Raw genomic sequence first — 15972 nt, forward strand, 5'->3', positions numbered from 1 at the left:
GATTCTCGTAAAATATGAACTGTAGTTTCCAGTTTACCTCCTCATTTGACAGTGAACCATGGACTTGAAAAAAGTACAGCAACTTGGTTTCTTGTCAATAAACCCTGACTTGCTATATTTAGAAACAGGAGAGAAAACAGATGCAATGTTCTCATCCCTTAAACTCCATCATCAGTGTTTTATAAGGTTGTGAGAACCAAAGCAGCAGGTTTGTCTGAGCCCTGACCCTGTTAGCTCCTCGAATCCAGTCATAATCACCACCATGATAGTAGGCCTATATAAAGGGGTTGCTTACTATGAGAAAACTGTACTTCGAGCAGCAAGATGAAGGGGTTACTGGTTCTAACGGCTCTTTTTGTGGCCGTATTTGGCAAAGTGACTTTTGAGGGGTGAGTTCTCTTGTGTCTCCAAGTAGTCTATCCCTTACTTTATGCTGTCAAATTCCCGGTTAATAAATAAATGTGTTATCATATTCTCCTATGATATACTAACAGCTGAAATACAGTGAAACAAACTGTGACTTCCATGTGCCAGTTTTCGTTCTATTTATCTAAAACATGCAAAATACTATATTCATTATTCTGAATATTGAAGCTAAAGAAATTGCATAAATGTTTCTAAAGAGACCAGGTTCTTCGGATCACTGCAAAAGATGCAGAGCAGATTTCTCTCCTGAAGGAACTCCCTGAACAGACACTCGGGGTAAGTGTTTGTGAAGCCCATAGATCATTTGATTGTTTCAGGTTTGTTGGGATAACGGTGACTGTACTTAGATTTGAATCCGTGATCAGCATTGTTTGAATAGAATTATCTGCTAAATGATAGTTTAAGTTTATATTAATACATTATAAATTATTATTAATATATAATATTAATATTTATTGTATATTATTGTAAATATATATTTTATTGTGCTACTTACACTATCATCATTAGCTTTTACTAAAAGCCGTTGTTTTGTTAAGGTAGCCTATGTAGTTTTAAGAGTTTTTTTTAAGTAAGAATATAGTTATTTAGGACTCAAATATGCAACTTATATATGAACGTACATTTGACAATTTGTTTAGACGTTTTTGGAGATTGAGCTCCAGACCGCCAGCGCCCGTTCAGCGCTCAAGTCAATGTAAACAGTTGAGAAAGAAAACGCATGTGTAACAGTATGACTGGTCAGTGCGCCAGGTCTTAAAGTGACCGCAGCCTATATACCTGCTGCCAAATATCTTTATGGTAGTTTTCCCCCTTGGTATCAATATTAAAATTGTGGTCAGTGAAAATGGCCAAACTTTGGAAAACCACTAGCCACAGTGGAGAGCAAAAAAGTCAATGTCAAAGTTAATGTCAAGCCCTGCTGAAATCCAATATAAATATCAATCATTACTTACAGTTTCTGAAAACATTCAATGATTGGCCTGTATTTAACTCCCCTGACATACTCATGTTGAATTCCCAGTAATGGATGAGTTGATGTCACAGTAATGTCTTCAGAATATGAAAGTGTATCTCAAATGAGAAAAATAGCCAAAAAATAAAGTGGAACGTTGGTCAAATTTATTTGAACACAGTCCTAGTTAAAGAAGCAGATGATGGCGAAGGACAAAGGCAATTACCACCACTTATTGGTAGGTCATATGCAAGCAGATACAATAGGCTATAATAAGTCAAATAATTAACTCCTTTTTTTAACTTAATAGCATAGTTATGGTTAGTCAGCAATATCACATGAGTAGCAGTGCGATATGGCTGTGTATCAGCATGATGGGATTACTTACGGCACTACGGCCGAATCACAACCATGCTGATATACAGCCATATCGCATGGCTATATATATATATTACTATTATATATAGATTAAAATTATACTCATATTATATAATATAATGTAATACCCTATATTTTCATTTGTGTTCAGCTGGACTTCTGGATGGAGCCCGTTCATGAGTCTCTGCCTGTGGATGTTCGTGTCCCCTTTCACAGTCTCCAGGCTGTCAGGGCGTTCCTGGCATACAATCAGATCCAGTATAATGTCATGATTGAGAATGTTCAGGTGGGACTATTTCAAAGCTGTGGTCAAAAAAACAAACAAAAAGTTGAAAAATCCTTACTTATTTGATGGCTTTCTGTAACATAAGGATTTGCTGGATGATGAGGAACGCGAGATGGTGAAATTTCGCGCCTTCCCGAGAAGTACCGATGATTTTGTCTACACCACCTACCATGACCTGAACTCTGTGAGTGGTGCAACTTTAATTCAATAGCTTTACAAGACATTGAACTTTCAACATCAGCCTTTTCAAAGAAACTATGATGTTTTATTGTACTTGAAAATGATTTGTATCAAATTTATGACTTCAGTTACATTTTTTGTTTATAAGCCTTCAGAACCTAGCTTTACATACATCCATGCATTTTACTTTCACCATACTATTTGCAGATTTACTCTTTCATGGACATGCTCGTGGCAGAAAACAGTATGGTCAGCAAAATTGTGATTGGTCAGAGCTATGAGAGCCGCCCCTTGAACGTCCTGAAGGTTGGTCACGACTCACAATCAATAACAATCTTATGATATTATTTAAGCTTATTTTACTATTAGGAAACTTGACCTATTACGTATGGCAGGATTTAATAGAGATAGAGATACGTTATTACATCCCAATTTTCTTATATGCCAGATTAGTGTGTCCCAAATCATAGTATGCTGATAATAGTACCTTGTAAAATACCAAATCTCAGGTGAAGTGAGTCCATGAAGTATGCATTGTATCGGCGAATAGTACACACAACCTTTGATTATGCTACGATTTCATTAAACTAATAATGATTTTTAGTATAACAATTTTAGCTATAGATGCTAATAAGGTGGTATCAATATGCAATTTTATTTCACTGCTAAACTACTTGCTGAAAAATGCATGCTTTACACAACTTCCAGTGTGGTGTATAATGTAAATGTTTATTAAAGATTTGGGATGCATGATACATGATATTTCCATTTGTTCATTATGACTAATATCCTGTCACCCAGTTCAGCACTGGAGCGAACCGTCCAGGTCTTTGGATTGACACTGGCATCCACTCCAGAGAATGGGTCACCCAGGCCAGCGGAATCTGGTTTGCCAAGAAGGTAACCTGAAATTCTGAAATACAATCTATGACAGCATAACTGAATCAAAGATTTATACCTGTGTATTTTCTGTTGAGTAGATCGTGACTGACTACGGACGTGACCCCGTCCTCACCGCCATCCTTAACAACTATGATATCTTCTTGGAGATTGTCACCAACCCTGATGGTTACGCCTACACCCACAGCAGAGTGAGTTTGATGCCTGGAAGACATTACATGCACATTTGGTTTAACAGAACAATATTCTCATGAAATTTGCTTTCTTGTGGAATACAATTGTTTGGTTGGTTGTTTAAGGACCGCATGTGGCGTAAAACCAGAAAGCCGAACCCTGGCTCCAGCTGTGTTGGAGTTGATCCCAACAGAAACTGGGATGCTGGCTTTGGAGGTGAGATGCTTTCATCATTGAAGTTTTACTTTAAGGCCCATGTCTTGGGGCAGGTGGGGGGGGGGGGGGGGGGTCTGCCTACCTTTTTTAATTTGATTGGCCATCTCAATTATTTTGACATTGACTGGTGCTGGTAGACCACTGAAACAGACCAACCTTAAAATGTAACTTGGTTACACTTTATTTCGATAATTCACTTTAGACATTCTACTAATTATAAGTAACTTTGCAACTACATGTCAGCTAACTCTCATTAGAGCATACGTAGACAGTTAGCGTTAGTAGAATAAGTTGACATGTAGTTGGCTGCAAAGTTACTTAGTGAATATAATGTCTAAATTGTACTACAGAAATAAAGTGTTACTTGTAACTTTTAAGGGGCTGTAAAGATTTAAATAGTGTTTAATATATTCTTGTAATTGTCTGTTTTTCATCTATAGGTGGTGGATCCAGCAATAACCCATGCACTGAGACTTACCGTGGACCCAGTGCTCATTCTGAGCCAGAGGTCAAGGCCATTGTGGACTTTGTGAAATCTCACGGCAACATCAAGGCCTTTGTGTCCATCCACAGCTATTCCCAGATGCTCCTGTACCCATACGGATACACACGCACTCCTGCCAAGGACCAGGCTGAACTGGTATGCATGTGGAAACACACTATTTTAGATATATTTAACAACATTTAATATGAATTCTGTATTGTCTCTTCAGCATGAGCTCGCCAGAAAGGCCATCTCTGACCTGCAGTCATTGTATAACACTAGCTACAGATATGGAAGCATCATTACCACCATCTGTAAGTTTAATAAGAGTCACTTAATTTTAGTTTTGCATCACAATTACCCTGCTAACAATCTCTGTTTTGTTCTCAGACCAAGCCAGTGGAGGCACTATTGACTGGACTTACGATCAGGGCATCAAGTACTCCTACACCTTTGAGCTGAGAGACACTGGTCGCTATGGTTTCATCCTGCCAGCCAATCAGATCGTCCCGACTGCTCAGGAGACCTGGCTGGCCCTGATGGCCATCATGGAGCACACCAAGAATAATCCATATTAAACATACAACAATATTTCTTTTATGTGTTGAATAAAAGAGTGTTAATAAAAACTACATAAAAATCACCATCTTATGGACGTTGCTTTGATGTACATTATCAAATATAAATAATACATTGTTCAGCCCTGAAAAGCTTCTGGACACTGATATATCTGTACCATACAATGTATCAGCCGTTATTAGAGATTTTTTTAAATGTATCAGTATTGGTTAATATTGGATATTTAATTAATGCTGATTTCCTCTATTTTTACATTTAGATTAGCCTATATTTACCATCATGTAAGGCTGTCTTAAAGTTCATCTTTAAAAACACCAACAGTTTAATAACACTATTAAATGTACTCTTTTATCAAATCTCTAAATGAATATCCATTTTTTCATACTGTACATTATAAAATTGTGATGCATAAATTTAGTTTATTAACAGTTTATTTAGTTTTTAGTGTTTTAATTTATTTAGACAAAAGAGTATATCATTTTAATATAGACCATTTATTGGTTATAGGCCATAATGTAAAAATAATTTTTACATCTCATTACAATTACATTTTTTTGCAGTAAAAGAGCTCAAAACTTCCTCTATACATTTATTAAGCCAAAAATCAAAAATAGTGTTTTGAATTCACGCAACATTGTGACATCATCCAGATGCATCAAAACATGACCATCCATATTTATAATGCCTGTTGGGTGTTGGAGAAACCCATAAATCAGAATAATGGGAAGAAGGAAAAAAATTTCATTCCTAGAGAAACTAGTGATATGAAAGTAAAATGGGCATTGAGATTTTCCTGCTGATCTTTAAATTCCTCCAAAGGATCCGAAAGTTTGAAACAGGCGTTTATTTTAAACAGGGGTCCAATCAGATTTCAGATTTATGAATCTGTCAGCAAATATATGTGGAGTATCTGGGGTCCTTCGTTTAACAGTCACACTTGGGACCTTCGGGTCCAAATGGACCCGGAGGGCGGGATTAATATATATATAAAAAAATCTTAATATTTTTTTTTTTACTTGTTTTTTATAATATTTTTTCTTTTCTTTTTTGGTGTTTTGAGATAATTTTATGATTTATAATTAATATTTATGCAATAATTATGACCCATTTTTTCCCATTGAATATAATAGAAATTTTTTATATATATATAATTTTTATTTTATTTTTATTAAAGCTGTATTTCATTTTAGAGTCAAGCCTAGGCCTCATGAAAGCAATTTTTGAAATGAGATGGGCGCCAACTGGTGGACACACTGAGCATTTTTATCACGCAATAGCACATTTTTACCACTAGTGGATTTACAGCTCTCTGTAGAAAGGCTTGCGAATTCTAGTGATTTTTGCCTGAACAGATTTAGTCTGTTTTGCACTCTTGATGTTTTAGAGATTCACCCCTTCACTGTTGAGTCCTTTTTTGAGTCCTTGGCTGATTTGTAGATTGTATGCACAAAAAAACTCTGTTTTCATATTTTTGACAATTTCCCATTCATTTCCTATGGGAGTCATTTTTGACCAAAGAGCAGAAGTGTGATGACCACTTAGCATGCTTGGATCATGACCTCAATATTTTTTGTGTGTTCACATACCTAATACCATAAAAGTCACATAGTTTCGTAACATTCCGATGAAGCTGTGATTTTTAAAAATTCAAAACAGATTTTTGTAATCTGAATTTATTAGTGTGTATGTGTATAAAAGTGTGTTTGTGTGTGTGTGTGTGTGTGTGTGTGGATGTGTCTGTTTTGCACTCTTGATGTTTTAGAGATTCACCCCTTCACTGTTGAGTCCTTTTTTTCTGCATCCTGGCTGATTTGTAGATTGTATGCGCAAAAAAACCTCTGTGTTTTCATATTTTTGACAATTTCCCATTCATTTCCTATGGGGGTCATTTTTGACCAAAGAGCAGAAGTGTGATGACCACTTAGCATGCTTGGATCATGACCTCAATATTTTTTGTGTGTTCACATACCTAATACCATAAAAGTCACCTAGTTTCGTAACATTCCGATGAAGCTGTGATTTTTAAAAATTCAAAACAGATTTTTGTAATCTGAATTTATTAGTGTGTATGTGTATAAAAGTGTGTTTGTGTGTGTGTGTGTGTGTGTGGATGTGTCTGTTTTGCACTCTTGATGTTTTATAGATTCACCCCTTCACTGTTGTGTGCTTTTTTTCTGGATCGTGGCTGATTTGTAGATTGTACGCACAAAAAAACTCAGTATTGTCACATTTTTGCCAATTTCCCATTCATTTCCTATGGCGGGTCCATTTGGACCCGAAGGTCCTGAGTGTGACTATTTTTTTTACAACCACTTAGACTATTCAAATCCTGTCCCCAATTTTTTTGGGTGTTCATATACCAAGTACCAACAAAGTCACCAAATTTCGGATCATTCCGATGAAGCTATGATTTTTTACATTTTTTTATTTAAAGGCTTCGGGTCCATTTGGACCCGAAGGACCCCAGAGGGTTAATCAGACTATATTTGAACGAACATTGGTGGAACTCTTTCCTTCTTTCCTTTTACCTGATAATGTTGAAAGCTAAAGTGATTGTAACTTACGTTCCCTATCAGTCAGTCACCTGAGAGCCCAATCCCCTTCAAGTAGTAACCGAACAGGCCAATGCACATTGGCGATTGAGATTTCCATTGCAAGCCACTGCCCGCTTCCGGGTATATAAGGCAGCATGCAAACACTCACATTAAGCTTTCGCTTTGGAGCCAAGCGGACGTTGTTTCAATCTGCTCTTCAAACATCGTTCCAGAGTAGCAGAACAAGAGGGATCCTGTACCTGTTCCTGTGTTGGTGTGATGGTGTGATGTTCCAGCAGAGGTCGCGAGTGTGTGCACGGTTAAGTGCAGCGGCTGTTCCCCTGGGTGCTTCAACATCTAAAGAGCAGTTTCCCCAAAAATGTAAATACGTGTGTGAAGTTGCATCTTTTTAAATATGTCATTCCACCTGTGTGTTTCTGGATGTTGTTGTTTCCTTGCCCGTCTGACAGCCACGATCTCTGCCTCGCGTGTCTGGGCCATAATCATGCTGAGATGGCATTCGTTGATGAGTCATGCACCCACTCTGACTACCCTCGATGGCAGGGGGCGGCCAAAGGGTACATGGAGATCCCCCAGGTGGAGCGTGCAGTTGCGGTGCAGTTGTGCCTGCATAATGCTGCCACCTGGTGGGGTCGTCAGCGTCTCCCATCCAAGGCCTGTAAGTTCTCATCATGGCCACAGCAGCTGCGCTTCACCCAGGCCACAATGTCGATCTCCCCGCAGGAAGATCGCCTTCTCATACGCTTCGAGCCTCTCCCTCACAGGAACCGTGGAGCCAGGCAAGTGTTCCCCCACACTCACGGTCTCCACATCAGGACCCTGTGCATTCCGAGGTGGGACCCTGTGCGCCACAGTGCTGCCTTGTCTGTTGCCCTCTGGTCCACCTTGAAAGGTGCCTGGAAACATGGCTAGTGCTTACCAGCCTGTCTCACTGGGTCATTTGTATGATCAGACCTTGGCTATGCAATTCAGTTCGCCTGGCAGCCCCCCAGGTTCAGCAGCATCCGGTGTACCTCAGTAGCTCCTGTCCTGAGTGCGGAGATCGCAGTCCTATTGGCGAAGGACGTGATAGAGCTGGTCCCTCCAGCCGATATGAAGTCAGGGTTTTACAGCCCATACTTCATTGTACCGAAGAAAGGCGGTGGGTTTCAGCCGATCTTGGATCTGCACGTCTTTAATCGGGCCCTTCACAAGCTTCCGTTCAAGATGCTGATGCAGAAATGCATCCTCACGTGCGTTTGCCACCAAGATTGGTTCGCAGCGATCGAACTGAAGGATGCATACATTTATGTCTCGATCCTACCTCGATACAGACCGTTTCTGAACTTTGCGTTCGAGGGGCGGCCATATCAGTACAAGGTGCTCCCCTTCGGGCTGTCCCTGTCGCCCTGCGTCTTCACAAAGATAGCAAAGGTTGCCCTTACCTTGTTGAAGGAGGCGGGCATTCGCATCCTCAACTATCTCGAAGAATGGCTCATTCTGGCCCAGTCACAAGATCAGTTATGCGAACACAGGGACCTGGTGTTCAGGCACCTCAGCTGCTTGGGGCTTCCCGAGCAGATAATCTCTTTTCTCTGTATGGAGCTGGACTCTGTCAACATGAAATTTGTCAGTTCAACTGCTTGAATTTGTTCAAGGGCAGGACAGCAGTTCCACTGAAACTGTTTCAGAGGTTCCTGGGGCATAGGGCATCCACAGCTGTGGTCATGCTGCTCGGATTGCTTCATATGAGACCGCTTCAGCACTGGCTTCACAATCGGGTCCCGTGATAGGCATGGCACCGCGGCACACATCGAGTGCAAATCACACCGATCTGTAGCCGTACTTTCAATTCGGGCCAGTCGACTCTGATGTCATCCTGAGACCCGGCCTGGATATGTGGCCAAAGTTTGCACCACTCCTTTTAGGGATCAGGTGGTGAACTTGCAAGTGCTGCCCCTGGAGGAGGCAGCCCCTTTTGCTTTGCTGTGTCCTGTTCGTGCCTTGCGCTTGAACGTGGACTGCACGCAGAGCTTCAGAACCTCAGAACAGCTCTTTGTCTGCTATGGTGGCCAGCAGAAGGGAAAGGCTGTCTCCAAACAGAGGTTGGCCCACTGGATAGTGGATGCCATCGTCTTGGCGTACCAATCCCAAGACAAGCTGTGCCCTCTTGGGTGAGAGCTTACTCGACTCAGAGTGTTGCTTCCTCCTGGGTCTTGGAGAATGGTGCCTCTCTGGCAGACATATGTAGAGTTGCGAGCTGGGTGACACCTAACACATTCACAAGATTCTACAATCTCTGAGTGGAGATGGTGTTTTCCCGTGTATTGAGTACAAACAGATAATATAGCCTTCCTGTAGCTCAAACAGTAGAGTGTTGCAACGCCAAGGTCATTGGTTCGATTCCCAAGGAAAGCAAGAACTGATAAATGTAAATGTTTACCTTGAAATGCAATGTAAATCGCTTTGGATAAAAGTGTCTGCCAAATGCATAAATGTAAAATAAGCTAGAAATGTAACTCTGTGTCTCGCTTGCCCTCTGAGGATGGGGTATGAGCACTTATTCTGCTCCTCAGGTGCCATCTGCAATCTCTGTAACGGTATTGACTCCACCCCTGCACAAAGCAGGATCTGCCACAGAGATCTTCCGTAGCACTACCCTGTCGGCCAGCCCATGTGTGTAACTCCACATGTTACCTCCCTACGGATAGGATATGGTCTCCGTAGCGTCCCTTTCCAGTTGGAATAGACACGCTTTCCTAGTGTTATCCAATGATTTCACTGTACGGTGTTTAATGGAACGTAAGTGATTGACATTGTTCGTGCAAAGCCCTGTCCTTTCTTCCACCTCAACAGGTTTTACCCGCCTCAACAGGCGGCTTACTCGGGGCGCTGGAAGGGGCAGCAGTTGTGGTGTCTTCCATGGGAATCCCAAATTGTCAGTTGTTCTGTTGTAATGTCGAACGTGACGGACTGATAGGGAACGTCTAGGTTACTAATGTAACCCCTGTTTACTGAAGGACATTACATCTTGTCGCCACAACTCCGGTACCTCTGCTGGTACGACCGGGACAATGTCTCGGCTCCTCAGCGGAAAAATTAATGTGAGACTTTACATGCTGCCTTATATACCCAGAAGCGGAGAGTGGCTTGTGATGCAAATCTCACTCGCCACTGTGCATTGGCTTGTTCTGTTACCACTCGAAGGCTCTCAGATGAGATCCCAATTCGTCAGTCATTCTGACGTAACGTCTCTATTCCCTCCTTCAGGGAATTTGTAACCTAGACGTTATCTTAAAGTTCAGGTTAAATCCGATGTTTCCCTATCAGTTCTAAGAAAGACTTTTACCTTTAAAGAATAAGAGGTTAAATAACAACTTAGTCAGATTAATTATATTGGAGTCAGATAAATAATTTAATTATCACTTTATCCTTCAACTGCTTTTTTAAACTGCTTTTTGTTTTGATTATTATGTTATTAAATAATAGCTCAATTCACATGCAAAGGGGGGTATTTCTATAATGCAAAAAGGATCAAATATAACAAAAAATGAAAATAGATAAATAGAAAACTGAACTTTAATGGGGAATATGGATATAAAAAATGTATTTAATTTTTTTTTTTATTGACACACTTAGACATTTGTTCTTTATCAGTCAACTTATTCGGTGTTCACCCTATCAACATTTTGACTGGCGTCGCCACAAAAAAAAAGCTTACTTATTTGTTTATGATTTTAAACCCATTCTGACTGAAGAGCAAAAGACAAAAGGATCACTTCACTCTCGTCATTTCTACAAAATATTACATCAGCAATATTCGCAAAACAACGTCAAAAACAGCACAGAAAACAAATGAGTAGGTTTGCATAAAAGGCATAATAACACATGAGCATTATCAAAAATATGAACTGTAGTGACTACAGTCTGAATTTGCAGTTTAACTCATTTGACAGTGAACCATGGACTTCAATGGGTTTCTTGTCAATAAACCTTAAGTTGCTATATTAGGAAACAGGAGAGAAAACAGATGCAATGTTCTCATCCCTTAAACTCCATCATCAGTGTTTTATAAGGTTGTGAGAACCAAAGCAGCAGGTTTGTCTGAGCCCTGATCCTGTTAGCTCCTCGAATCCAGTCATAATCACCACCATGATAGTATATAAAGGGGTTGCTTACTATGAGAAACTCTACTTCGAGCAGCAAGATGAAGGGGTTACTGGTTCTAACGGCTCTTTTTGTGGCCGTATTTGGCAAAGTGACTTTTGAGGGGTGAGTTCTCTTGTGTCTCCAAGTAGCCTATCCCTTACTTTATGCTGTCAAATTCCCGGTTAATAAATAAACGTTAACATACTGTCATATGACATACCGACAGCAGAAATACAGAGAAACAAACTCTGACTTCCTTATGTGCCAGTTTCTATTCTATTTATCCAAAACAGGCAAAATACTATATTCATTATTCTGAATATTGAAGCTAAATAAGTTGCATAAATGTTTCTACAGAGACCAGGTTCTTCGGATCACTGCAAAAGATGCAGAGCAGATTTCTCTCCTGAAGGAACTCCCTGAACAGACACTCGGGGTAAGTGTTTGTGAAGCCCATAGATCATTTGATTGTTTCAGATTTTTTGGGATAAAGGTGATGTGTATATACACACACACATATTATATATTTACAAACTTTTGTTAGATGCGATTTTGTAATATTTATTACTATTATATATAGATTAAAATTATACTCATATTATGTAATATAACGTAGTACGCTATATTTTCTTCTGTGTTCAGCTGGACTTCTGGATGGAGCCCGTTCATGAGTCTCTGCCTGTGGATGTTCGTGTCCCCTTTCACAGTCTCCAGGCTGTCAGGGCGTTCCTGGCATACAATCAGATCCAGTATAATGTCATGATTGAGAATGTTCAGGTGGGACTATTTCAAAGCTGTGGTCGAAAAAACAAACAAAAAGCTGAAAAATCCTTACTTATTTGATGGGTTTCTGTAACATAAGGATTTGCTGGATGATGAGGAACGCGAGATGGTGAAATTTCGCGCCTTCCCGAGAAGTACTGATGATTTTGTCTACACCACCTACCATGACCTGAACTCTGTGAGTGGTGCAACTATAATTCAATAGCTTTACAAGACATTCAACTTTCAACATCAGCCTTTTCAAAGAAACTATGATGTTTTATTGTACTTTAAAATTGTTTGTATCAAATTTGTTTATGACTTCAGTTACATTTTTTGTGTATAAGCCTACAGAACCTAGCTTTACATACATTCATGCATTTAATCTTCACCATACTATTTGCAGATTTACTCTTTCATGGACATGCTTGTGGCAGAAAACAGTAATCTGGTCAGCAAAATTGTGATTGGTCAGAGCTATGAGAAACGCCCCTTGAACGTCCTGAAGGTTGGTCAATATTCACAATCAATAACAATCTTATGATAATCTTTAAGCTTATTTTACTATTAGGAAACTGTAATGTTAGTTATTACGTATGGCATGATTTAATAGAGATGGAAATAAGTTATTAGACCCCAATTTGCTTATATCTATATGCCAGATGTATGAGTCCCAAATCATAGTATGCTCGTAATACCTTGCAAATACCAAATTTTCCATTAAGTATGCCATATGTCCATATGTATTGTTCATCATTTATCAGCGAATATTGCACACAAGCTATGATAACCAGTTGGATGCTACAATTCCAGTAATGATTTTTAGTATAATAATTTTAGCTAGATGCTAATAAGCAATATTTCCATTTGTTCATTATGACTAATATCCTGTCATTCAGTTCAGCACTGGAGCGAACCGTCCAGGTATCTGGATCGACACTGGCATCCACTCCAGAGAATGGGTCACCCAGGCCAGCGGAATCTGGTTTGCCAAGAAGGTAATCTGAAATTCTGAAATACAATCTATGACAGCATAACTGAATCAAAGATTTATACCTGTGTATTTTCTGTTGAGTAGATCGTGACTGACTACGGACGTGACCCCGTCCTCACCGACATCCTTAACAACTATGATATCTTCTTGGAGATCGTCACCAACCCTGATGGTTTCGCCTACACCCACAGCAGTGTGAGTCTGATTCATGGAAGACGTTACATGCACATTCGGTTTAACAGAATAACTATTTTAATGAAATTTGCCCTCTTTCTTATGAAATCCAATTGGTTGATTGGTTAAGGATCGCATGTGGCGTAAAACCAGAAAGCCGAACCCTGGCTCCAGCTGTGTTGGAGTTGATCCCAACAGAAACTGGGACGCAGGCTTTGGTGGTGAGATGTAGCATTAAGTTTGGGATATTGGTTCTGATTGATTTAAATATTCAAATTATATTTAAGCTTTGTGCTGTTTTTCATCAATAGGTCCTGGTGCCAGCAGCAACCCGTGCTCTCAGACCTACCATGGACCCAGTGCTCATTCTGAGTCAGAAGTCAAGGCCATTGTGGACTTTGTGAAATCTCACGGCAACCTCAAGGCCTTTTTGTCCATTCACAGCTATTCCCAGATGCTCCTATATCCACATGGATACACAGCGACTCCTGCCAAGGACCAGGCTGAACTGGTATGTATGAAGTGGAAACATGCTGATTTTGATGCTTTTAACATATTCGATCTGTTCAAATAAATTCTGTATTGTCCCTTCACAGCATGACCTTGCAAGAAAGGCCATCACTGAACTGAAGTCTTTGTATAACACTGCATATACATTTGGCAGCATCATAACTACAATCTGTAAGTACATTTCCAGTGAACCTAAAGCTATAATCTTGTCAATATCATGACTATTAATCTTATTGCTAAGAAACTCTTTGCTCTCAGACCAAGCCGATGGAGTCACTGTTGACTGGACTTACGATCAGGGCATCAAGTACTCCTACACCTTTGAGCTGAGAGACACTGGTCGCTATGGTTTCATCCTGCCAGCCAATCAGATCATCCCGACTGCTCAGGAGACCTGGCTGGCCCTGATGGCCATCATGGAGCACACCAAGAATAATCCATATTAAACATACAATATTTTTGTGACGAGTCAAAGTGCATAAGTTAGTAAGTGTAAGCATGAAGTAAGGGATAATGTGCAGTCAGCTGGTCATTATGGCAAAAAAATTGATCTATTTCACGATAATGACTATCAGATTGTAGATTATCCATCTTATTACATTGCTTCTTGACAAATTAATAAAGCTATGGACATTAAATATTGATTTGAGTGGAAAGTGTTTTATAATCTTACCTGTATTTTCTCTTGAAGAAAAATTTTGATGTCAATAATTCGTATTTCTGTGAGTGATGACGTCATTGAAGATATCAAGAATTCATGTTTTTATAATGTAATTCCTGATTTAAAAAAAATAGCAATTGTTACTAGTGTAAAAATTCCATTCCTGATATCAAGAATTATCATTTTAACTATACTGATAATTGAATTGTTGATATCAGGCTTGCCATAGTTGCGGCGGTTAAAAGAGGTCTGATATAGGCTACAGCGTTGCAATCCAAGGACGACAGTGAATATTAGATAGTGAATATTAAAAATTATTAGGCCACTGAATAATAGTCTGTTACAATGTACAATGTGATAAGTTGACTAAACTTTAAAAAAAGTGAGGAAACCTGTTGCCTTAAAATTAAGTATAAACTTCATGTGAAATTGAAAAAAATAAGTTATGTGAACTTGACAAGTCCACATAACTTATTTTTTTCAATTACGCATGAAGTTTATTCTCTTAATAAATTTAAGGCAACTGGTTTCCTCACCTTTTTTTTTTTTAAGTTAAGTTACCAATCACTTTTTACAGTGTAGTGAAAGTTACCCTATGATTTACTCACCCTCAAGCCATCCTAGGTGTATGACTTTCTTCTTTCAGACGAATAAAATCGGTTATATTAAAAAAATACCCTGGCTCTTCCAAGTTTTATAATGGCAGTGGATTGCAAGTTGCAACCAACAGATTGAAGCTCAAAAACGTGCATCTATCCGTCATAAACGAACTTCACACAATACCGGGGGTTAATAAAGGCCTTCTGAAGCAAAGCAAATAAGTTTGTGTAAGAAAAATATTAATAATTATCACGTTACAAACTAAAATTCTACCAAACGCAGTCTACTTGCCCCTAATACGCAACTTATGAAGTCAGAAGTAGCGTAGTGCGTCATGGCGTAGTGTAAATATCAGCAGTACGTCGCATTACTCGCATAAGTTGCGCTTTACACTTGTACACTTTACAAGTGGAATTCGTATGTTCGTTTGACTGGAAGCTAGTTAATTTACTTTATAAAGTTTTAAATATAAATATTTTTCTTACACAATCCCAAGACAAGCTGTGCCCTTGAGAGCGGGTGAGAGCTTACTCGACTCAGAGTGTTGCTTCCTCCTGGGTCTTGGAGAATGGTGCCTCTCTGGCAGACATATGTAGAGTTGCGAGCTGGGTGACACCTAACACATTCACAAGATTCTACAATCTCTGAGTGGAGACGGTGTTTTCCCGTGTATTGAGTACAAACAGATAATATAGCCTTCCTGTAGCTCAAACAGTAGAGCGTTGCCGCTTGCAACGCCAAGGTCATTGGTTCGATTCCCAGGGAAAGCAAGAACTGATAAGAATGTAAATTGAAATGCAATGTAAATCGCTTTGGATAAAAGCATAAATGTAAAATATGCTAGAAGTTTAACTCGCTTGCTGTGCCATTGCCATCTGAGGATGGGATATGAGTGCTCATTCTGCTCCTCAGGTGCCATCTACCATCTCTGTAATGGTATTGACTGCACAAAGCAGGATCTACCACAGAGATCTTCCGTAGCACTACCCTGTCGGCCAGCTCATGTGTGT

General features: G+C 39.5%; 2 protein-coding genes across 2 annotated transcripts; both read left to right on the forward strand.

Moving 5' to 3' along the window:
• The first annotated feature begins 310 nt into the window (after nucleotides 1-310).
• LOC307150962 (carboxypeptidase A1-like) lies at nucleotides 311-4642 on the forward strand. Its single transcript, XM_079858657.1, has 11 exons — nucleotides 311-389; nucleotides 624-702; nucleotides 1911-2045; nucleotides 2131-2229; nucleotides 2433-2531; nucleotides 3027-3125; nucleotides 3206-3316; nucleotides 3425-3515; nucleotides 3956-4155; nucleotides 4229-4313; nucleotides 4390-4642. The coding sequence occupies exons 1-11, from the start codon at nucleotides 325-327 to the stop codon at nucleotides 4575-4577; spliced, it is 1251 nt and encodes a 416-aa protein (XP_079714783.1). The 5' UTR covers nucleotides 311-324; the 3' UTR covers nucleotides 4578-4642.
• A 6600-nt stretch (nucleotides 4643-11242) lies between these two features.
• On the forward strand, nucleotides 11243-14416 carry LOC307150959 (carboxypeptidase A1-like). The gene is made up of 11 exons (XM_079858654.1): nucleotides 11243-11384; nucleotides 11619-11697; nucleotides 11904-12038; nucleotides 12124-12222; nucleotides 12430-12531; nucleotides 12923-13021; nucleotides 13102-13212; nucleotides 13322-13412; nucleotides 13503-13702; nucleotides 13788-13872; nucleotides 13960-14416. The coding sequence occupies exons 1-11, from the start codon at nucleotides 11293-11295 to the stop codon at nucleotides 14145-14147; spliced, it is 1281 nt and encodes a 426-aa protein (XP_079714780.1). The 5' UTR covers nucleotides 11243-11292; the 3' UTR covers nucleotides 14148-14416.
• The last annotated feature ends 1556 nt before the right edge of the window (nucleotides 14417-15972 follow it).

Source organism: Squalius cephalus, assembly GCF_949319135.1.
Source record: "Squalius cephalus genome assembly, chromosome: 23".
NCBI lineage: Eukaryota > Metazoa > Chordata > Actinopteri > Cypriniformes > Leuciscidae > Squalius > Squalius cephalus.

What these genes read in the sequence shown, in the direction of transcription:
- LOC307150962 (XM_079858657.1), top strand. Translation starts at nt 325, where the DNA reads ATGAAGGGGTTACTGGTTCTAACGGCTCTTTTTGTGGCCGTATTTGGC. An exon ending in GGCAAAGTGACTTTTGAGGG is followed by an intron (nt 390 to 623) that starts GTGAGTTCTCTT and finishes ATGTTTCTAAAG; the next exon opens with AGACCAGGTTCTTCGGATCA. An exon ending in AAGCATCATTACCACCATCT is followed by an intron (nt 4,314 to 4,389) that starts GTAAGTTTAATA and finishes TTTTGTTCTCAG; the next exon opens with ACCAAGCCAGTGGAGGCACT.
- LOC307150959 (XM_079858654.1), top strand. Translation starts at nt 11,293, where the DNA reads ATGAGAAACTCTACTTCGAGCAGCAAGATGAAGGGGTTACTGGTTCTA. An exon ending in TCATGATTGAGAATGTTCAG is followed by an intron (nt 12,039 to 12,123) that starts GTGGGACTATTT and finishes CTGTAACATAAG; the next exon opens with GATTTGCTGGATGATGAGGA. An exon ending in CAGCATCATAACTACAATCT is followed by an intron (nt 13,873 to 13,959) that starts GTAAGTACATTT and finishes CTTTGCTCTCAG; the next exon opens with ACCAAGCCGATGGAGTCACT.